We start from the raw sequence: 23,158 nt of genomic DNA on the forward strand, positions 1-23,158 counted from the left end.
ACGGCAAAGTGCGCCGTTGCTTCTAGTACAATTCCAGTCCACAAGCACGGAATTGCCTTATAAAATCAGGGAGGCTCATCCTGGTTGCACTGCAAGAAAGAAACCAAATACATAGGCCATGTCCAACGTGGGGCGCTTGGGAAGGCGTCAGGATTTTCTTCCCCGTGTGTGTCGCATTATATGCAGTTTAGTTACCATTAGCGTCTGGCGTTGGAAAGGTACAGCTCTTAGATATTTTCTAATTTAATAATATTAATTTTATTTTTCCTCATTAAGAGCTAAGTCAGGCACCCGGCGTTGTAGATGGCCTTACAAATCCTCATAAACCAAAAATCCATCTCCTTCGCGACCCCCGCTAGGGTTCCCTCCCCCCTCTCCCCTCCCCTCCCCTCCTCCCTCCTCCGCGACCCCCGCTAGGGTTCCCTCCCCGGCCCGCCCCGCTCCCCTCCCCCCTCTGCTCCCCTCCGCTCCCGCGGCACGCCCGCGCGCGCCCGGGGGGATCTCCAGCCATCGCGTCCCTCGCCCCGCTTCCCTCCCCTACCCCCGCCGCCGCCGGCGAGCTCCGTCGGGCAAAGCTCCGTCGTGGCGACTTCACAGTTGCTCGACAGATCTGTCTGCGGCCGCGGCTGGCTTCTCCGGCGTCGGCCCGTCTGCGGTCGGGCCGTCTTGACTTTCACCCCATCTCCTCGTGGGCCGGGCGCTACTCCCATCAATGGGCTGGTCCTCTCCTAGCTGCGATCCACCGCTCGTCTCGCGCCGTGGTGCTGCAGGACCGAGCTCGTCCCGCGCCCAATGAAGCAGGACCGAGCTCGTCTCGCGCACGGTGCAACAGGACTGACCTTGTCCCCCTCTCGATGCTACAGGACCGAGCTCGTCTCACGCTCGGGGCAGCAAGACGGGTCAATGGATGCCAGTTTTGGCCGACCTATTGGGTCTCGACGCTGGGGGTCGCCCAGGGGTGCGAAAGGTGGGACCTTTCCGATCGTCTCCTTCGTTGGGGTGCGACGGGTCTTAGGTGAGGTGGTGTCGAGGTCTTGGATGCTGGGGCGACGGCCCTGGTGGTGGTAGCATGGTGCTCGTGGGCAGAGCCCGTGCCTTGGTGCTGCCCGGTCACCATGGCCGTGTGGGCGGCGTGGTTGCTGGGGTGTGGCGTTCGATGGCGGTGAGTGTTGGCCGAGGTGAAAACCTGTTCTATCTTCGGACGGACCGGCGGCGGCGAAGATCGTTCTCTTCTTGAAGGCGTCGTCGCGGCTTTCATTGCCCGTCATGCGGCTCCGGAGGAAACTCTGATCCTTGAATCGGGCGGTGGCGGCGCGCCGGTGTTGTTCCTTTCCTGAAGGAGCCGCCTTGAAGCGCATGATTCGTCATATGTAGCTTCATCTCTACGTGTGGTAGTGCTAGGGGTGGTGTTGCTGCGCTCAGTGTCTATATATCCTGCTTTGGGTGTGTGCGTGTGTTGCGGTGACGTGGCGTGTGTTTGTAATGGGTGCTTGTTGATTGATGCTTTATATATAAAGCGGGGCGAAAGCTTTTTTCGGTAAGAAATCAGTTCGTATCTATGCGCTTGAGGACTGCTGCATGATCTGCACCGTCCTGATCAATTGGATTCTTCTGACCTTGTTATAAACAACTAGCTGGCATCACAATATAAGACATAAAAGCTGGACTGTGGCGTCATGATTCATGCGATACACCGAAGTTCCATTAGTCTGCGCTGCTGCTGCTGCTGTTGCCTCCTAATTGTGATCCATAAGCATCGTTGACTAACCCAAGTACTTATGATTCATGTACCACAGCAAATATATTCTGCACCATAGCATTTATGACTTCCCAGGGGGGCTACCACTTCCCAACACGTTGAATCAAATATTATCTACTCACAATATGTTTCTGCATTTTCATTTTTGAAACATTGTTGTTAACCCAAGTCAAATCCATGTAATGTCAATAACAAAGACTTTCTGCTCCTCAGGGTATATATAAACGCACTGCTAGGTATGCTCAGTACTGACCAAAGGATTCCTCAGAGCCATACCACACCAGTTAATTCAGAGATCAGAAAAAATGGAGGCGGCAGAATGTTCATCAATTTGGGGTTCTCTCGAAGCAATCTGTGAGGAGTCGGAGATGATTGCGCATTTGCAGTCAGTGCTCTGGTGCGGCAGTGATTCTGATGCAAACCTCTGCTCCTCCGAAAATGATAGCACAAAAGCTTCTTTTGATCTCCTAGTGGATGACCTCGGTTCAGCGAATGAGAGGAACACTGGTATCAAGAGAAAGATGCATGTGGATGAACAGAGCGACCATCACAATGAAGTCCGGGTGGCTCTCTCGGTAAGTGAAGTCCTGCATTTCGTCCATTTTGACATTATAATTCTTCTTCTTATTTATTTTTATCGCAATCGATTCTATAGACCGCAAGGAAGAGTGGTAACAAGTCAAGAGCTGGATTGGACTCACAAAGCAACTATGCAAAGGTTTGATAGTTACTTACATATTATTAGCTCAGTTTCCCTTTAGGGAAATCTCTTATTAAACATTTTATCACAATGTTCAATTTTGGAAACAGAGAAGAAGGCATAAGATCAATGAGAGACTGAGAGTACTGCAGCACCTGATTCCCAACGGCACAAAGGTGAGTTCTTACTATTTGCCATTCATTGTTCATTTGCACCTGCCAATGCCATTTGTGTTGATCGTTTGCTTTTTCAGGTTGACATAAGCACAATGTTGGAGGAAGCAGTCCACTATGTCAAGTTTCTGCATCTGCAAATCAAGGTATGTATTCACTTATGAAGCAATAGCCAACAGATGAACAAATGTTTCAGTTGTCAGCGTGCAAGTGCGCGCCACTTAATTCTTCCCATCTTTTTCATGCGCAGCTCTTGAGCTCCGATGAAATGTGGATGTACGCTCCCCTCGCCTACGATAGCATCAATGTCAGGCTCCCCCATCTGGATTCTCTAGCTCATGAATGACTACCCCAAACAAACTGGCTCAGCGGATGGTACATAATTTGTTGGAAGGACCCGTGGCTCAACTTTTCTGAATCATCTGTCGTATTATTGTCATCTGTCTCGTGGACTTTAACCTCAATTTCCATTTTATTCAGTATTGTAGCTCCTTGTTCAGGATTATATTTTTTCTATTCTTGATTGCTTGAGCAGTGTCGATAATAAGTTCTATTTTAAACCAGGTTTGTTGTACATTGATTTTAATTTTGAATTGACTTCTTACTTTGTACTTATACAAAGGAACAGAATCAAGAGTGGCAATTTATATAACTTATTCTTTAGAAAAAAAAGTAGTTTTACCCTTTACTACTACCACACAATCGGCCAACTAACGAGCATCCGCCCAAATGATAAAACAAGAAATTTAAATACTATGGAATAGGAGTATCTTCTACGTACTATGTTGTAGTGATGACCGCAAGCACATGAATAATCGTATTGCCTTTCACAGATGTATTAACCAAGTATTTGTCGAACTTGAGGAGTTAAGAAGAGTCGTCTCCCCCTTACCACAATTAGAGTTGTCACGGCATCTAGTCGCGTTCGCATGCAAACTAGAGCTTGGAATTAGTAGTCTACTCATGCTATATTCAATCGAGGCACAGAACTGTACAGTAAACTAAACTAAGAACAAGTAAACTGAAAGCAAGAAGTAAAAGGCTAACTAAACTAAAGTAAACTAACAAGATCTAGTAAATATTAGTTTGTAGGCACAATGGTTAACTAGTGAGATAGATAAGAGGGCCAAGCCAATGCTAGGCAAGCCACGTTGCCGCGTGCACATACCCCTCACACAACTACAAACCCACCTAACATTCCGTCGGTCTACGGTGGTCACTAAGGGCTTCCTCGTGGTGCAACAAAGAGCGGATGGGTCTTCGTTACTCCCCGGTTGATGATCTAGGACAAAGGGTTAGCTTTAAGTCACCACAGTAACCCGAATCCCCACCACATCTACTCACTTTAAATCCTATATGTTCTACCTGATAGACGTCTTGAGCCACTACCAACGCCAATAATCATTATGCATAAACATCATACAAGATAACCGGAAGAAAACTAATCACCACTGACCAACAAAGGACTTAATTACTCAAATATAATGTTAAATGTTGCAGAGGTTAGGAGGTCATTATCACACAACATGGTGAACAAGTTGGGTAAGAAGGAGGCCACAGTGGTGGTGAACTGGTGATTGATGATTTTTTTGGAAAAGGAGGTTAAACCCCCGGCCTCTGCATAAATCGATGCATACATCCATCTTTATTAATTATTTCACAAAGGTCTGACAAAAAAATACATCAAGCCACCCGAAGCCATCACTCACATCTACAAACTTGATAATGTGAAGTGCTCTCACCCCCCACATCTAAAACCGGTGTCGTCGCCGATCCATCCATATAACGTATCGGGACCAACAGCCGGTGCAGCAGACCTAAAGCGCGCAACACATGCACATGTTTTAGAAATTAGAAGCTGCAATCATCCTCGGACCGCTGACCAATCTTCAGGATAGAGATCCGCATCATCCTTGACATTCGAGACATCCGTCGACGCCACCACGGCGCCCAGCGGGGCCACCGCCCTACGCGCATTCATCCAGACGAGAAGACTCTAGAAGATCTGTCGTGCGTAGCACCTGCCGACCAGACTTGACACAGCGTAGCACCTGTCGGTCAGGCATGACTTGATATCTCCACCGAAGCTCCGTGCAAGACATAGCCGCTCCACCTCCTGCCTCTGCCCTCCAGCGCTGCTGCACAAATGATGCTCCCAAGAGAGTAACGATACCGCAGTACCGCCATCGTCTGATCTGGATGACCAGATCTTAGGGTTTCCACCGAAGCAGCACGAGTGGGTCGAAAAAAGTTACACGACAATGCATTCATCAAGGTAATGACGCAAAACGCCGCCATCGGCTCGGTTTTCACCGGCAACTCTGTCTCCCCAACTCGCAGCCGAGACTGACCACCCAGCCTCAGGTCGACCATCTCCGGCAGAGGAGGTGGCCACCACCGCCACGCCCAGGGCCGCAGCCCCCGACGTCCTTGAGTTGCTGGTCGATCCCAGGGACAGCAAGCCATTGACGGAACGGTACACGAGGTTACGGCCGCTGAAGCCCATCTAGGCCCTGATCGAGCGTCGCTGCTGGACCAGCCGCCGTACGCCACCGCCTGCCTGTCCGCCGCCGCCCCGCACACCATGCCGTAGATCCGGCTATCACGGGCCGCCGTCGTTCTGACTGAAGCACGGGCTGAGGAGAAACACCGCCGCCGCCGCTGCGGCACATAGGCTTTGCCTGCGACGCCCCCGGAGGCGGGGGGAGGAGGCGCTGGAGTGAACGGGAGGAGGCGGCCGGCGGGGGCGCTCCGGTGCGGCGCGGCAGCGCCGCACGGGAGCGGGATAGGGTTGGGTGCGGGAGCGGGATCCCACTTCTCCCTTCTCTTCTCTTCGTCGGAATTGACGTTGGCGGTCTCGTGGCGTTCTTGATGGAGTATGTAGGGTAACTAGGGTGAAATTCCCTCTACCACTTTCTAGGGCCGGGTAGCACATGGATGAAGACTTTATATCACAAGACTACTCTCTCAACAGTTGATCTCCATCCACTCCTTTGATCCAACGATGCCAAGGTGAGTCAAACCTCTCCTAATACATTCTTTATCTTCTAAGGAATCCAAGGAAACAAACTGGGTTGAGAAACGCTAAAGTCATAGTGGCTAGGACGCGCTTCTTGGTACCTCTCGCCGGCTTTCCCCGCAGCCGGGCTCTTGAGTCTGCAGCCACTTGGTGCCTTTTTTCTTATTTCTTTTCTGCTTTTTTTGGCATGATTGTGTTGTTGTTCCAGCTGTCTATGTTGCTTGGGTGCACTTGAACTTGTTGTATGAATGTTGGCTTTGTTTATAAAGTGGGTCGAAAACCTATTTCAAGGCAATTGTGACTCAGATTCGCTGGTACGGACACTGGCACAACCGCGTGCGCTTGTACTGCAGCTCAACTCGAGTGTTGCAGAGTGTTCCGTATTTTGGCTGTCATTTCTTCATCCGAATTGCGTTTGAGGTGACCTTAGGTTCGTCGAATTGGTATGGACGAGGCATACAGTCACCATGTGTTCAATCTTCCTTTTAAGCAAGTTCTGGTGACCGGTGAGCATCTCTAATAGTTCTCGTATTCGTAAAAAAAGTCTGGTTTACGGGAAGCTGGTCTGTAAAAAGTGCTCTATAAGTTCTCATAAACGTGATTATTTTATGGGATCTCATATAATTTGGCTAACTTCCCCTCCATTTACAAGACCTTCCCGTAAAAGTGTCACATTGGCACGCTATGATTGGACGCACTATTTCGCTGCCCACCGGCACCCACCCTCCACTACCTACAACCACCGTCTGTTGTCCGCCGCAGCCGCGCCACCATAAAAAAACTTTTAGGGGAAGTTTTCACGGGGATTGAGAAAACATCTCCCATGTGATTTCTCTCTAAATTATACAAACAACCAGTAAAACCATTTTTACAGGGAGGCTTCTACAGGAATTGGTCTAGATGCTCTAAATACCAAATTTTTCAACGGCCTTGTATCTAATGCTCATAACATCCCGTGAAATGTCCGCAATTTTGCTGCATTCTTAGTGAAAAGTCCATTGTAGTAAGGGCAACTCCAACTCACTGACCCAAACGGACACAGATTTTGACAGTCTTTTGTCCGTTTGGGTCAACCAGGAGGACATCAATGTCAGGTTTTGTCCGTCAGCCCATAGGTGCGTCCAACGCAAGCGGACACATTTCACATTTTATGCCGGCTTTTGGAATTAAAAAACAGCGAGAAGTCTAGTCTTAAAATAAACAGCCAGCCAGTAGCGGTAGATCTAGGCATCGTCGTGGTCCTCCTCTGGTCGATGAAGACCGGCGTCAAACTCCACAGGAATCCCTGCTGGAAGGTTGCCAACGCTGCTGCGCCGGCTGCTGTTGTTGTTGAATCTCCTGCACTGCTGCATCCTGCTGCGTCTCAGCCTCCAATGTATGCCACTCGGCCTCCTTGTCGATTGCACCCAGCCACATGTGCGTGCACGACATGTACCCCAGCACTGTGCACGACACGGTCTGTCTATGAGCAGAACAGATTAACTGTATTCTGACAGACGGACTCATCCTCTTCCTCCCTTAGCTCTCTATTGCACATCGTTCAAAATCAAGAGAAACCCATATTACAACCCTGAACTCTCTTCATCATTGTGTAGTGTGGATGCTCTCGTTTGCCAACATATATCAATGATATACTTCTTCCTCCTTTTCTAGAGGAAAATAAGAATAGAAAGTGTATGTGTTTTTTTACAGCATAGAAGTGTGTATGTTTATGATGCTGGAGCATGCATCGTGTGTACTCCCTCTGTAAAGGAACATAAGATCTTTTAGATCACAATTTACAAGCACAGAATTGTCTTAAAAATATCTGTGAGACTTTCCCGATTGCACTGCAAGAAAGGAACCAAATGCAGCGTTAATTCTCAAGTCTTGGAAAGCCAAGCAGAAACCAAATTCATGGCCTACCCGAGCTAAGAGGGCAGTTTGTATCTATGTGCTGGGGCTGCTGCATGATCTGCACCGTCCTAATCAATTGGATTCTGACCTTGTTATAAACAACTGGCTGGCATCGCTACCACATAATACTCCCCCGGTAAATTGGACGCCGATAAGTGCCACACGTGTGGCCGTTAGGGAGTCTGCCCACACATTTTGTGTGGTGTATAAGAGGAATAGCCCACACACCTACGTATGGGCAAAACAAGTAATGCCCACACATCTCTTTTTTCCCCTCCCGATCCCTCTCACACGTGTGCGTGTGGGCGAAATAGATAACACCCACACGCCCCGTACGTCAGGCCTCGTACCTCGTGGTCCCGCACGCCCCGCGTGACAGTCACCGCGTGTCCCGCAATTGCCATGGTCCAGACCATCGTCCATGTTCGTTTAACTGTAGTTGCCATGTCGCTGAACTTCGGTTGCCATGTCGGACAACTACAGTTGCCATGGTTGCTCAACTGCAGTTGCCATGTATGGTCTGGTCTACTGCAGTTGCCATGATTTCAAAATTTTAGGAGTTGCCACCTACTAACACTAGGCAATTCCATGTAGCACTACAAAAAGGCATGGCAAAAAAACATGTTCGGGTAAAAGAGAGAGTTGTCATGTGCTCACAAGCACGCTAGGCAGTTGCCATGTAAAGAGAAAGAGTGGCCATCTGCTTACGTGCACGCTAGGGCAGTTGCCATGTAACATGCAAAAACACATGGCAACTCGGGTGAAAGAGAGTTGCCATCTGCTTACAAGCAAAGCTAGGGCAGTTTCCATATACCCTTCAGAAACACATGGCAACTGCCAGCTTTGGGTGTGGGCGAGGAGACGGGCGTGTGGGCGAAGTGATAAACGTCAACACATCAGCCCCCTCTGCGTGCGTGAAAACTGGTGTGTGGGCGAATTGCTAAACGCCCACACACCAGCCCCTCGTGTGGTGAAAAAGGACGTGTGGGCGACCGGATGAATGCCCACACACCAGCTTAGTCCTACGTGGCACACAAAAACTGCTAGAACGCGTCAAGATTCGTGCAGAATTGGTTGGACGAGGATGCATGCGTGTGGGCGAGTTATCAGAAGCCCACACGTGTGGGCGTTAGTGTTTTCGTATAAATTTTGTCTGAAGTCAAATATACCAATCTTACAGAAAAATGTATCAAAATTCACAATGCCAAATTAATAATTTTAGATTCATTATGAAATTTAGTTTTATAGAATATATATTTGATATGGTAGACGTTGATATTTTTTAATATAAATTTGACAAAATTTGCAAAGTTTGACTTGACTCAAATCTAATACGCGGAGTAAAAATGTCCGGAGGGAGTAAGACAAAAAATCTGGACTGTGGGGTCATGATTCATGCGTTACACCAACCAAAGTTCATTAGTCTGCGATGCTGCCTTATTGTCATACATAAGCATCGTTGACTAATCCAACAATTATGATTCATGCACCACACCAAACACAGTATTCTACACCATAGCATTTATGACTTCCCAGGGGCTACCACTTCCCAACACGTTGAATCAAATATTATCTATCCTCTTCATCTTTCTCTTCTGCATTCTTTTTCTTAAAATATTGTTGTTAATCTAAGTCAAAATCATGTAATGTCAATAACAAAGACTTTCTGCTCCTCAAGGTATATATAAACACGCTCATGCTCAGTACTAACCAAAGGATTTCTCATAACCATACCGCACCAGAGATTTCAGAGATCAGAAGAAATGGAGGCGGCAGAATGTTCATCAATTTGGGGTTCTCTCGATGCAATCTGTGAGGAGTCGGAGATGATTGCGCATCTGCAGTCAGTGCTCTGGTGCAGTAGCGATTCTGATGCAAACCTCTGCTCCTCCGAAACTGATAGCACAAATGCATCTTTTGATCTCCAAGTCAATGACTTCGGTTCGGCAAATGAGAGGAACATTAGTATCAAGAGAAAGATGCAAGACCATCACAATGAAGTCCCTGTGGCTCTCTCGGTAAGTGAAATCCTGCATTTCGTCCAGTTTGATATTGTAATTCTACTTTTTATATATTTTGATTGCAATCGATTCTATAGGCCGCAAGGAAGAGTGGTTACAAGTCAAGAGCTGCAATGGACTCACAAAGCAACTATGCAAAGGTTTGATAGTTACCTACATGTTATTAGCTTCGTTTCCCTTTAGGGGAATCTCTTATCAAACATTTTATCACAATGTGGAATTTTGGAACAGAGAAGAAGGCATAAGATCAATGAGAGACTGAGAGTTCTGCAACATCTCATTCCTAATGGCACAAAGGTGAGTCTTACTATTTGCCATTCATTGTTCAGTTGCAGCTGCCAATGCTAATTGTGTTGATCGTTTGCTTTTTCAGGTTGATATCAGCACAATGTTGGAGGAAGCAGTCCAGTATGTCAAGTTTCTGCATCTGCAGATCAAGGTATGTATTCACTTATGAAGCAACAGATTAACAAATGTTTCAATTGTCAATGTGCAAATGCGTGCACTTACTTCTTCTATCTTTTTGATGTATAGCTCTTGAGCTCCGATGAAATGTGGATGTACACTCCCCTCGCCTATGACGGCGTCAACATCAGCCTCCCTCATCTGGATTCTCTGGCTCATGAATGACTACCCCAAACAAACCGACTCAGCGGATGGTACATAATTTGTTGGAAGGACCCGTGGCTCAACTGTTCTGATTCATGTGTCATCTGTCTCGTGGACTTTCACCTGAGTTCCATTTTATTGAGTACTGTAGCTCCTTATTCAGGATTACATAACTTTTATTCTTGATTGCTTGAACAGTGTAAATAATAAGATTTATTTTAAACTGGGCTTGTTGTATATTGATTTTAATTTTGAATTGAAACAAAATCAAGAGTGGCAATGTATATAACAACTTCTTTAGGAAAAAAGGGCAGCTTTGCCCTTTACTACTTGCACACAATCGGCCAATTAACGCATCCACCCAAAGGATAAATCTAGAAATATAAATAATATGGAATATAATAGTATCTTCTACTACCTCCGTCCCATAATAAGAGCGTTTTTTACGAGTCTGTTGTAGTGTAGTGATGACTGCAAGCGCACGAATGACCGTATTATCTTTCTCGAAATAGGCTTTTGCCCTGCTATATTAATATAGCAACCACACGATACAACATGAGAACCATTGCTGGGGCAAACAACACATTCGCGCCCAAAAGAAGAAAGAGAAAACAATGCCGACACCAGCGGATCAACAAAAACAAAAATGACTCGCAGCTCCTGCGTCCTCTCCGAAGTATTCCCACCACGATCCTAGCACTCTGATTCGCCGCGTACCAAGCAGCACCTCCAAGAAGGATAGTGACGACAACGAAACTGTTGCCCGGACAACTCCTAGGGTTTCCGCCGGTACGCTTCGAGGAGTGGGAAGAGGTACACCCGATGCACTTCAGGAAGGAGGGGTGACACTCTCAAGCGTCAGCATGTCGGTATCAAAATGACAAGGATTTCTCTCGATCCCCAAAACCCCACCTCCCAGACAATCAGAGGCACTCCACCAATCATGCCAACCACCAACATACGCCACCACAGTCCTGCAGTCACCATTGTCGTTTCACCATGGCCAACCTAGCAAGGACAGCTAGCCCGAGACGAAGCAGCCGTAGACAAGGTCCGATAGGAACACAACCACGCGGGAGGGAACAACCTCCGCCATCATAGACGGTAGCCGTCCGGACGCGACGACAAGAGCAAACCAAGCCATTGGAACCGGAGGGCGGCAACGCCGCCACCTAGAGGACGTCCTCCACCACCAACTGCGGTGCCGGCCGGACACGGCAGCAGGGACACACCAGGCCAAACAGGCCTGGCCGAGCCCCGGGGGCTCGTAAAGTCCCCGCCGCCGTGTTGCTGCACGTAGGCCGCCGCCGCTACTACCCTCTTGAACAGCCCATAAGCTCGGCCGGACACAAACAGGCCCGTGAAGCTCCATCGTCACGCTGCAGCAGTGTGGCATCGCCACTGTCATCTCCGTCGCGAGCCGCTCACCAGGCCAACCGGAGGCAACGAGGCAGACCAGCCTTGACCCAGATCGGGCCCAAAGGGCCCAGATCTGGGCCTGCAGGGCTGGAGCTCCACCACCACCGCCCAGCCACCAACGGTAGCGCCACCACCACCTTCGCCACCCGCGCTGCACCAGGGAAGAGCCACCGCCGCGCCAACCCGTCGCCGCCGAGGAGCACCACCTAGGCTAGGGCTGCCCCGCGTCACCCAGAACCAGGAGGAGAAAGGCCAGCGGTCCGCCGCCACGGGGCCGCCCGGCCAAGGGCCGCTGCAGCACATCGGTGACGGCGGAAGGAAGGAGGGAAGGGGGGGACTAGGGGGCGGGAGGCGGAGGGCGCGGCCCAGCCGCCGTGGGGGTGGCGCGGGTTGTGGGAGGGGGGAGGGGGAGTTTTTTCTTTTTTTCTGGAATGTGAGTCTCTGTCACTTCATGACCGTATTATCTTTCACAGAAGTGCGAACCAACTATTTGTCCAATCTGAGGAGTTAAGATTAGTCATTTCCTCTTACCACAATTAGAGTTGCCACGGTCTCTACTCTCTACCACAATTGTCGAACCTGGCCTTGTCGCGTTTGCCGAGCTGGTTCATGTGAATGCTTTAGTCCCGGAAACGTATCTGGTGCAATGGTGTATTTGGTGCTGCGGGTGCACCGATCTCCGTATCTCACTTTATAAACATTGAAAAATTATGAAATTTTGTGACGGTGTAAGTATGACACATATTTACCATAGTATAAAATTTTAGATTCAAATCTAACATACATAGTTAGAAAAAAAAAAGACAAATCATGCTGTGAATAGTACCTAATACAACATGTGCCTTCTTTCAGCCCATTTTCTATATCATCGGTGAATTTGTCTTTTTTGTTTCTAGTGTTCTGTTTTCAATTTGGATATCAAATTTCGCAGTACGACAGATCCTTGTTGCTAGTACAACATACTTTTTGTTCAGAATTTTTTGACATTCACAAATTGGATTTTATTAACTTGATGCACAGGTAGCACAAGATGGCTGGGTGCACTAGATATTTCCCCCTTTAGTCCCACCCCACTGCGATAAGGAGATGTGCATCAAAGATACAAAGTGAACTATCCCTTTGTTGTCTAAAATATTAAAACCAAACATAGCTAGTTAGTCTCGTGTTGCGCATAAATAATCGTGCGCGCTCATGTGAATATGCGCGGCTTTGGGGCGTCGACGATAAACCTGTTTTCCTTTTCTCATACAAGGTGTACATCTTATACTCCCTCCGTTCGAGCCCATAATGGTGTAATGTGTCTGCAAGGATTCTACCCCCTTCCCCTTCCTCCCGCGACGCTCACGCGGGCATCTGGGGGGGGGGGGGCTAACTGTAGCGCCACCGTCGGTCCCTTCCTCCTCCCTCGCTGCCGCCGGGGGGGGGGGGGGGTGATGGGGAACGTAGTATTTCAAAAAAATTCGTACGATCACGCAAGATCTATCTAGGAGAAGCATAGCAACGAGCGGGGAGAGTGTGTCCACGTACCCTCGTAGACCGCAAGCGGAAGTGTTTAGTAATGCGGTTGATGTAGTCGAACGTCTTCGTGATCCAATCGATCCAAGTATCGAATGCACGACACCTCCGCGATCTGCACACGTTCAGCTCGGTGACGTCCCTCGAACTCTTGATCCAGTTGAGGCCGAGGGAGAGTTTCATCAGCACGACAGCGTGGTGACGGTGATGATGAAGTTACCGACGCAAGGCTTCGCCTAAGCAATACGACAATATGACCGAGGTGGAAAACTGTGGAGGGGGCACCGCACACGGCTAAAGATCAACTTGTTTGTCCTAGGGTGCCCCCTCCCTATGTATATAAAGGAGGGAGGAGGAGGCCGGCCAGGGATGGCGCGCCCAGGGGGAGTCCTACTCCAAGTAGGATTCGCCCCCTTTTCCTACTCCCACAAGGAGAAGGAGGGAAGGAGGAGGAGAAGAGAAGGAAAGGGGGGGGGGCCTAGCCCTCGTCCAATTGGATTTGGGCTAGGGGGGGCGTGCGCCACACCTTGGCCTGCCTCCTTTCTTCCACCACTAGGCCCATGAGGCCCAATAACTTGGGGGGGGGGGGGGGTCCGGTAACCCCCGGTACTCTAAAACTTATTTGAAACGACCCGAACCATTCTAGTGTCCGAATGTAACCTTCCAATATATGAATCTTTATGTCTCGACCATTTCGAGACTCCTCGTCACATCCGTGATCTCTTCCGGGACTCCTAACAACCTTCGGTCATCAAATCACATAAACTCATAATACAAATCTTCATCGAACGTTAAGCGTGCGGACCCCTACGGGTTCGAGAACTATGTAGACATGACCGAGACATATCTCCGGTCAATAACCAATAGCGGAACCTGAATGCTCATATTGGCTCCTACATATTCTACGAAGATCTTTATCGGTCAAACCGCACAACAACATACGTTGTTCCCTTTGTCATCGGTATGTTACTTGCCCGAGATTCGATCGTCGGTATCATCATACCTAGTTCAATCTCGTTACCGGCAAGTCTCTTTACTCGTTCCGTAATGCATCATCCCGCAACGAACTCATTAGTCACATTGCTTGCAAGGCTTATAGTGATGTGCTTTCCTGAGAGGGCCCAGAGATACCTCTCCGACAATCGGAGTGACAAATCCTAATCTCGATCTATGCCAACTCAACAAACACCATCGGAGACACCTGTAGCGCATCTTTATAATCACCCAGTTACGTTGTGACGTTTGATAGCACACAAAGTGTTCCTCCGGTATTCGGGAGTTGCATAATCTCATAGTGATAGGAACATGTACAAGTCATGAAGAAAGCAATAGCAATAAACTAAACGATCATAGTGCTAAGCTAACGGATGGGTCTTGTCCATCACATCATTCTCCTAATGATGTGATCCCGTTCATCAAATGACAACACATGTCTATGGTTAGGAAACATAACAATCTTTGATAAACGAGCTAGTCAAGTAGAGGCATACTAGGGACACTTATGTTTTGTCTATGTATTCACACATGTACTAAGTTTCCGGTTAATACAATTCTAGCGTGAATAATAAACATTTATCATGAAATAAGTAAATAAATAATAACTTTATTATTGCCTCTAGGGCATATTTCCTTCACTCTCCCACTTGCACTAGAGTAAATAATCTAGTTCACATCAACATGTGATTTAACACCAATAGTTCACATCACCATGTGATAGTTCACATCACCATGTGACTAATACCCAAATGGTTTTTACTAGAGTCAGTAATCTAGTTCACATCGCTATGTGATTAGCACCCAAAGAGGACTACGGTGTGATCATGTTTTGCTTGTGAGAGAAGCTTAGTCAATGGGTCTGTCATATTCAGAGCCGTATGTATTTTGCAAATTTTTTATGTCTACAATGCTCTGCATCGAGCTACTCTAGATAATTGCTCCCACTTTCAATATGTATCCAGATTGAGACCCAGAGTCATCCGGATCGGTGTAAAAGCTTGCATCGACGCAACTCTTTACGACGAACTCTTTATCACCTCCATAACCGAGAAATATCTCCTTAGTCTTCTAAGGATAATTTTGACCGCTGTCCAGTGACCACTCCTGGATCAATATCGTAATCCCTTCCAAATTCATGGCAAGGTACACAATAGGTTTGGTACACAGCATAGCATACTTTATAGAACCTATGGCTGAGGCATAGGGAATGACTTTCATTCTTTTTTTGCCGTGGTCGTGTTTTTAGTCTTACTCAACTTTACACCTTGCAATAGAGGCAAGAACTCCTTCTTTGACTGTTCCATTTTGAACTACTTCAAAATCTTGTCAAGGTATGTACTCATTGAAGAAACTTATCAAGCGTCTTGATCTATCTCTATAGATCTTGATGCCCAATAGGTAAGCAGCTTCACCGAGGTCTTTCTTTGAAAAACTCCTTTCAAACACTCCTTTATGCTTTCCAGAAAATTCTACATCATTTCCGATCAACAATATGTGATTCACATATACTTATCAGAAAGGTTGTAGTGCTCCCACTTACTTTCTTGTAAATACAGGCTTCACTGCAAGTCTGTATAAAACTATGTGCTTTGATCAACTCATCAAAGTGTATATTCCAACTCCGAGATGCTTGTACCAGTCCATAGATGGATCGCTGGAGCTTGCACATTTTGTTAGCACCTTTAGGATTGACAAAACCTTTTGATTGTATCATATACAACTCTTCTTTAATAAATCTATTAAGGAATGCAGTTTTGATATCCATTTGTCGGATTTCATAAAATGTGGCAATTGCTAACATGATTCGGACAGACTTTAAGCATCGATACGAGTGAGAAAATCTCATCGTAGTCAACATCTTGAATTTGTCAAAACACATTTCGACAAGTCGAGCTTTGTAGATAGTAACACTACTATCAGCGTACGTCTTCCTCTTGAAGATCCATTTATTCTCAATGGCTTGCCGATCATCGGGCAAGTCCACCAAAGTCCACACTTTGTTCTCATACATGGATTCTATCTCAGATTTCATGGCCTCAAGCCATCTGTCAGAATCTAGGCTCATCATCGCTTTCTCATAGTTCGTAGGTTCATCATGGTCTAGCAACATGACTTCCAGAACAGGATTACCGTACCACTCTGGTGCGGATCGTACTATGGTTGACCTACGAGGTTCGGTAGTAACTTGATCTGAAGTTTCATGATCATCATCATGAACTTCCTCACTAATTGGTGTAGGCATCACTGGAACTGATTTCAGTGATGAGCTACTTTCCAATTCGAGAGAAGGTACAATTACCTCATCAAGTTCTACTTTCCTCCCACTCACTTCTTTCGAGAGAAACTCCTTCTCTAGAAAGGATCCGCTCTTAGCAACAAAGATCTTTGCCTTCAGATCTGTGATAGAAGGTGTACCCAACAGTTTCTTTTTGGGTATCCTATGAAGACGCACTTCTTCGATTTGGGTTTGAGCTTATCAGGCTGAAACTTTTTCACATAAGCATCGCAACCCAAACTTTAAGAAACGACAACTTAGGTTTCTTGCTCAACCACAGTTCATACGGTGCCGTCTCAACGGATTTTTAGACGGTGCCCTATTTAACGTGAATGCAGCTGTCTCTAATGCATAACCCCAAAACGATAGTGGTAAATTGGTAAGAGGCATCATAGATCGCACATATCTAATAAAGTACGGTTACGACGTTCAGACACACCATTACGCTGTGGTGTTCCAGGTGGCATGAGTTGTGAAACTATTCCACGTTGTTTCAAATGAAGGCCAAACTCGTAACTCAAATATTCGCCTCCGCGATCAGATCGTAGAAACTTTATTATCTTGTTATGATGATTCTCAACTTCACTCTGAAATTCTTTGAACTTTTCAAATGTTTCATACTTGTGTTTCATTAAGTAGATATACCCATATCTGTTTAAATCATCTGTGAAGGTAAGAAAATAACGATACCCGCCGCGAGCCTCAACATTCATTGGATCGCATACATCGGTATGTATTATTTCCAATAAGTTAGTGGCTTGCTCCATTGTCCCGGCGAACGGAGTCTTAGTCATCTTGCCCATGAGGCATGGTTCGCAAGCATCAAATGATTCATAATCAAGTGATTCCAAAAGCTCACCAAAATGGAGTTTCTTCATGCGCTTTACACCAATATGACCTAAACGGTAGTGCCACAAATAAGTTGCACTATCATTATTAACCTTTCATCTTTTGGCTTCAATATTATGAATATGTGTATCACTACAATCGAGATTCAATAAACCATTCACCTTGGGTGTATGACCACAGAAGGTTTTATTCATGTAAATAGAATAACAATTATTCTTTGACTTAAATGAATAACCATATTGCAATAAACATGATCCAATCATACTATGCTCAACGCAAACACCAAATAACATTTATTTTAGGTTCAACACTAATCCTGAAGGTAAAGGGAGTGTGCGATGGTGATCTTATCAACCATGGAATCACTTCCAACCAATGTTTTAAATAGCGGGCTATTGCCAAATAGCGGCGGACCTCAAAATCAGCTATAGCGGGCTATAGCAGGCTATAGCGGGCTATTTGTACATGGGACTATTTAGCGACACCCTAGTGAAAAGGCTATATAGCGGGCTATAGCGGAGCTATAGCCGGCTATTTAAAACATTGCTTCCAACACACATCGTCACCTTGCCCTCAACTAGTCTCTATTCATTTTATAACTCCTGTTTCAAGTTACTAATCATAGCAACTGAACCAGTATCAAATACCCAGGGACTACTAAGAATACTAGTAAAGTACACATCAATAACATGTATATCATATATACTTTTGTTCACTTTGCCATACTTCTTATCCGCCAAGTATTTGGGGCAGTTCCGCTTCCAGTGACCATTTCCTTTGCAGTAGAAGCACTCGGTTTCAGGCTTGGGTCTAGCTTTGGGCTTCTTCTTGGGAGTGGCAACTTGCTTGTCATTCTTCTTGAAGTTCCCTTTCTTTCCCTTGCCCTTTTACTTGAAACTAGTGGTCTTGTCAACCATCAACATTTGATGCTTTTCTTGATTTCTACCTTCGTCGGTTTCAGCATCACGAAGAGCTCGGGAATCGTTTTCGTCATCCCTTGCATATTATAGTTCATCACGAAGTTCTAGTAACTTGGTGATAGTGACTAGAGGACTCTGTCAATCACTATTTTATCTGGAAGATTAACTCACACTTGATTCAAGCGATTGTAGTACTCAGACAATCTGAGCACATGCTCACTGGTTGAGCTATTCTCCTCCATCTTGTAGGCAAAGTACTTGTCAGAGGTCTCATACCTCTCGACTCGGGCATGAGTCTGAAATACCAATTTCAGCTCTTGGAACATCTTATATGCTCCGTGGCATTCAAAACGTTTTTGAAGTCCCAGTTCTAAGCCGTAAAGCATGGCGCACTAAACTATCAAGTAGTTATCATACCGAGCTTGCCAAACGTTCATAACGTCTGCATCTGCTCCTGCAATAGGCCCGTCACCTAGCGGTGCATCAAGGACATAATTCTTCTGTGCAGCAACGAGGATAATCCTCAGATCACGGACCTAGTCCGCATCATTTCTACTATCATCTTTCAACTTAGTTTTCTCTAGGAACATATCATAGATAAAACGGGGAAGCTATACGCGAGCAATTGATCTACAACACAGATATGCAAATACTATCAGGACTAAGTTCATGATAAATTTAAGTTCAATTAATCATATTACTTAAGAACTCCCACTTAGATAGACATCCTTCTAGTCATCTAAATGATCATGTGATCCATATCAACTAAACCATGTCCGATCATCACGTGAGATGGAGTAGCTTTCAATGGTGAACATCACTATGTCGATCATATCTACTATATGATCCACGTTCGACCTTTCGGTCTCAGTGTTCCGAGGCCATATCTGCATATGCTAGGCTCGTCAAGTTTAACCCGAGTATTCTGCATGTGCAAAACTAGCTTGCATCCGTTGTATGTGAACGTAGAGCTTATCACACCCGATCATCACGTGGTGTCTCAGCACGAAGAACTATCGGAATGGTGCATACTCAGGGAGAACACTTATACCTTGAAATTTTAGTAAGGGATCATCTCATAATGCTACCGTCGTACTAAGCAAAATAAGATGCATAAAAGATAAACATCACATGCAATCAAAATATGTGACATGATATGGCCATCATCATCTTGTGCCTTTGATCTTCATCTCCAAAGTACCGTCATGATCTCCATCGTCACCGGCATGACACCATGATCTCCATCATCTTGATCTTTATCAACGTGTCGTCACATGGTCGTCTCGCCAACTATTGCTTTTGCAGCTATTGCTATCGCATAGCGATAAAGTAAAGCAATTATATGGCGCTTGCATCTTTGCAATAAAGAGACAACCATAAGGCTCCTGCCAGTTGCCGATAACTTTAACAAAACATGATCATCTCATACAACAATTTATATCTCATCACGTCTTGACCATATCACATCACAACATTCCCTGCAAAAACAAGTTAGGCGTCCTCTACTTTGTTGTTGCAAGTTTTACGTGGCTGCTACGGGCTTCTAGCAAGAACCGTTCTTACCTACGCATCAAAACCACAACGATTTTTTGACAAGTGTGTTGTTTTAACCTTCAACAAGGACCGGGTGTACTCAAACTCGATTCAACTAAAGTTGGAGAAACAGACACCCACTAGCCACCTGTGTGCGAAGCACGGCGGTAGAACCAGTCTTGTCACAGCCTGATTTTTGGCCCTTTCTTTTTCATTTGTTTTTCTGAGATTTTTGCTTGAGTTTTCTTTCTCCGTGGCTTTGTGGTCTGGAAACTGAAGAAGATGACCTCTTCTTTGCTTCCAGAGTGGCTTGTCAACCTCAAATCCTTCCCTAGACCTTCCCATTTTCATCCTAGCCCAAATCCCAATATTCTTTTTATTGGGGATATTCCTTTTCTATTAAAGGAATAAACCTAATTGCCCTAGGTTGTGAAGCAACCTATATTTCTATCACTCCTAAAATTCCCAAATAATTATCATAAATTGTTTGGGTCATATCTTCCTCAAATATGGCAACTTATTTCATTTTCCATGTTTATCATCATGCTCAAATAATTCATTTCCTATTCTGCCCTAAATGGCACATTATGAAGCAAGTGCTATTTTCCTTTGCCCAATTGACTCCAAACTTCTTGGACACCTTTTCATGTCCAAATAATTGCTTGAAAAATTTCAACTTAATTTTCCTAGTAAATATTCCTGAGCAATTTTTTAAAGTTCCTGTCTGAGGGAATTGGTTGTGAAGGAAGTACTAGCTAGGCATATCCAAATGAGTTGAAATTTATGCATGACCTCAATATCATCATATCATAGCCCTCCACCAAAGTTGAGCTCATGCAATGTATCCATGAGAGCACAGCTTCAAATCTTTAGTTCTGTCCAAATTTTCAGTTAGTGAAGCAAGTATATTTTATCTTGCTCCATTATGGCTGTAAATTTTCCTAGGCCCTCTCTTATCCATATAACCTATCTCAACCAAATTTGGGCATATTTTCTTTAGCCATTTTCCCTTTAGAATTTTTGCAAATTTCTGGTCGGTGGAAATGTTTGTGAAGGAAGTACCATTTTGGTTTATCCAAATGGTATGAAAACTATTTCAGCATCTTCATATGCCCAAATCACCCTGCCTTGCCAAATTTCAGCTCAAGTGGCTTCTCCATTTGAGTGCACCATCATGATCTTCATTCTGGACCAAATTACTTAGTTGTAAAGCAACTATATTAATTAGTGGTCCAAATCCCTCCAAACGTTCCAGGATGGTAGTCCTTCCTATCCTAATCATCCCAGACAACACCATTTGACCCAATCAAGTCCCTGTTGATCACCAGTGCTCATCCAAAACTGATACAACAAACTTGTAGCGATGCCACACTCCTCTCCTTGGCTCCTTCTCGTTATATTTTACTTCTGAGATGCCTTGGGGATCAAGTACTAGCCTCCAAACAAACTTTGCCCCTCCTTGGTAGCTTCTCCTTGCCGGTCACAGTGGTGACCACCGTGTTGGTATATCATCCGCGTGCTCCAGCGCCTCTGTCTTCTTCTCCCTATGTGTGCGCTGGTTCCCTTGGAGCCTAGCCATGTCCAGCGTGCTCCCCGAGCCGTCGCCGTCCCTCTGTAGCTCTTGCCCCCTCCGTTTTGCTTCCCCGGTGACCCGTCCTCGTCGAGAAACAGAGCGCGTCCACGGGCGCACAATGCCGACAAGGCATTAATTGCGCCGTGGCTTCTTCCCTCTCTTGTCCGCGAGCCCTTCTCATCTCCATGACACTCGTCCACTTTCCCCTCATCGCCGTTTGAGTTTGGCCGCGAGCACACGCGTCCGCGGCGCCGGACACGCGTCCGCGGTGGCAACCGAGCTCGAACCGCCTTGCCACGGCTATATAAGCCAGCCCCGACCCCTCCCAAGCACACCACGCACCTCACCTCACTCCCAGAGCCCTGCCTAGCCTTGGTCTCGAGCTCAAGAAGCTCCCCTGCCCTCCCTCTGTCGCCATGGCCGACGCCTCGGTCCTCCTAAATTGGAGCTACCCGAGCCCCTCCTCCACTTGTAGCCTCCACCTCTAGCCCCTCTGATCTCCGGCGACCCTCCTCAGACCCTCTTCCCCTCGCCGGAGCCACTACGGCCAGAACCCCATCTCCACCCGAAGCCCTCCTCCGCCGCAGCCCTCACCGCCGCCGTTTCGGTCCCTCTCGGAGCCCGTGCACCCCAGGGATGGATGCTCCGCTCTTCCCCGAGCTCACCGGTGTGCCCATCGCCGCGAGGGGTGGCCGGAGTCGGCTGGACGGCCGCCCGCAGCGCTGTTCCTCCCCTGCATCGGGCGCGAGTGGAAGGAAGAAGGCGTTGACCCCAGCCAGGCGGCCCCAGCCCCGCGGACCCCACCAGTCAGCCACATCGAAGCCGGCCCCGCGTTGACCCCTCCTGCCCACGTGGATAAGTGACAGGCCCCGCCCCGTGGGACCTGAACGTCAGCGAGATAAGCCCGGCCCCAGCACTGCCACGTCAGTTAAGTGGAAGCGCAGTTTCCAGAAGACGTTTTCGAAATTGGAAAGCGTATTCTGTGTTAACTGTGGCTGGAAGTGCGCTTTCCTTTATAGGAAACGTATTCACTCGAATACGCTTTCAGTTTTTCTGTCTAGGCCCTGTTTGAAAATATTTTTCTTGTAGATAGGTCCCTGGCAGAAAACTCCTCCTAACTTTTTATCTGTAACTCCGATCAAGGTGAATCCAACGCCCACGTCTTGATCTCGTCGAGCCCGTTATGTTACCACCATTTTTACTATGTTTCAACATTCTGAAAATAACCATTTTGCCCTTGCCCCAATCAGCCCTCTCCGAGAGAGTACCCTTTTCGGCGATTCCTTCCGCGGTCATCCCGCACTTCTTCCCGGAGCCTTATCTATCCCCAGGCAAGCCACAACCACCATTTGCATGATAGCCATGTAGAAGAATTGGTTTTCAACTTGAATCTTTAATAACTGCATCTTTGTTTTGCTACTGCTGTCGGTATTTCGGTTATGCTTATGGATCGGTGTTTACCGTCATGCTATGTTTTCTTGCACTCTGTTATTATGCTCTTCATGCTAGTATTACTTTCTTATGGACCATGTTTGGTAGTAGTACATGTTGGTGATGGTCTTCGGTGCATGACTCTCGTCTATTCCGAGTACCGCCGTTATGCATGTTTCTTTACATCCAGTTGATTAAATACTTGCATGGTTGTTTCATCATTATTGCATGGTAGTTTTTTTGTTGATGCTAGTGTCATGTCATGCTATGAGTAGTGTGCTAGTTGTGATATTCATGGTCGTCAGTATGCCATGCTCATCTGGAAAAATGGTTAAATGTTGTTGCTATGCTCGTGGATTATGATGCACCTCCATGCTTACGTTTGATATGATGTTCATGCATTGTACTTGTATCATGTTATTTTGTCATGGCTCAGCATATTGCATTCTAGTTTAACCGGATTAAATTGA

General features: G+C 46.5%; 2 protein-coding genes and 1 pseudogene across 2 annotated transcripts; 2 read left to right on the top strand and 1 right to left on the bottom strand.

Moving 5' to 3' along the window:
• Window positions 1-23,158, bottom strand: part of LOC109749332 (probable LRR receptor-like serine/threonine-protein kinase At1g05700) — a 194,506-nt pseudogene that overhangs the window by 71,754 nt on the left and 99,594 nt on the right.
• Window positions 2,065-3,549, top strand: LOC109749330 (transcription factor BHLH133-like). Its single transcript, XM_073500567.1, has 5 exons — window positions 2,065-2,334; window positions 2,415-2,477; window positions 2,570-2,635; window positions 2,713-2,778; window positions 2,883-3,549. Exons 1-5 carry the CDS (start codon window positions 2,065-2,067, stop codon window positions 2,976-2,978), a joined length of 561 nt encoding a protein of 186 aa, XP_073356668.1. The 3' UTR covers window positions 2,979-3,549.
• LOC109749331 (transcription factor BHLH133-like) lies at window positions 9,311-10,791 on the top strand. Its single transcript, XM_020308292.2, has 5 exons — window positions 9,311-9,565; window positions 9,646-9,708; window positions 9,800-9,865; window positions 9,942-10,007; window positions 10,103-10,791. The coding sequence occupies exons 1-5, from the start codon at window positions 9,311-9,313 to the stop codon at window positions 10,196-10,198; spliced, it is 546 nt and encodes a 181-aa protein (XP_020163881.1). The 3' UTR covers window positions 10,199-10,791.

This window comes from Aegilops tauschii, chromosome 1 (genome assembly GCF_002575655.3).
Source record: "Aegilops tauschii subsp. strangulata cultivar AL8/78 chromosome 1, Aet v6.0, whole genome shotgun sequence".
Lineage (NCBI taxonomy): Eukaryota > Viridiplantae > Streptophyta > Magnoliopsida > Poales > Poaceae > Aegilops > Aegilops tauschii.

Bases quoted from the DNA above. Each gene is read 5' to 3' on its own strand.
- LOC109749330 (XM_073500567.1), top strand. From the start codon at position 2,065: ATGGAGGCGGCAGAATGTTCATCAATTTGGGGTTCTCTCGAAGCAATC. The intron at 2,335-2,414 runs GTAAGTGAAGTC...TCGATTCTATAG, and splicing joins AAGTCCGGGTGGCTCTCTCG to ACCGCAAGGAAGAGTGGTAA. The intron at 2,478-2,569 runs GTTTGATAGTTA...TTTTGGAAACAG, and splicing joins CACAAAGCAACTATGCAAAG to AGAAGAAGGCATAAGATCAA.
- LOC109749331 (XM_020308292.2), top strand. From the start codon at position 9,311: ATGGAGGCGGCAGAATGTTCATCAATTTGGGGTTCTCTCGATGCAATC. The intron at 9,709-9,799 runs GTTTGATAGTTA...ATTTTGGAACAG, and splicing joins CACAAAGCAACTATGCAAAG to AGAAGAAGGCATAAGATCAA. The intron at 10,008-10,102 runs GTATGTATTCAC...TTTGATGTATAG, and splicing joins TTCTGCATCTGCAGATCAAG to CTCTTGAGCTCCGATGAAAT.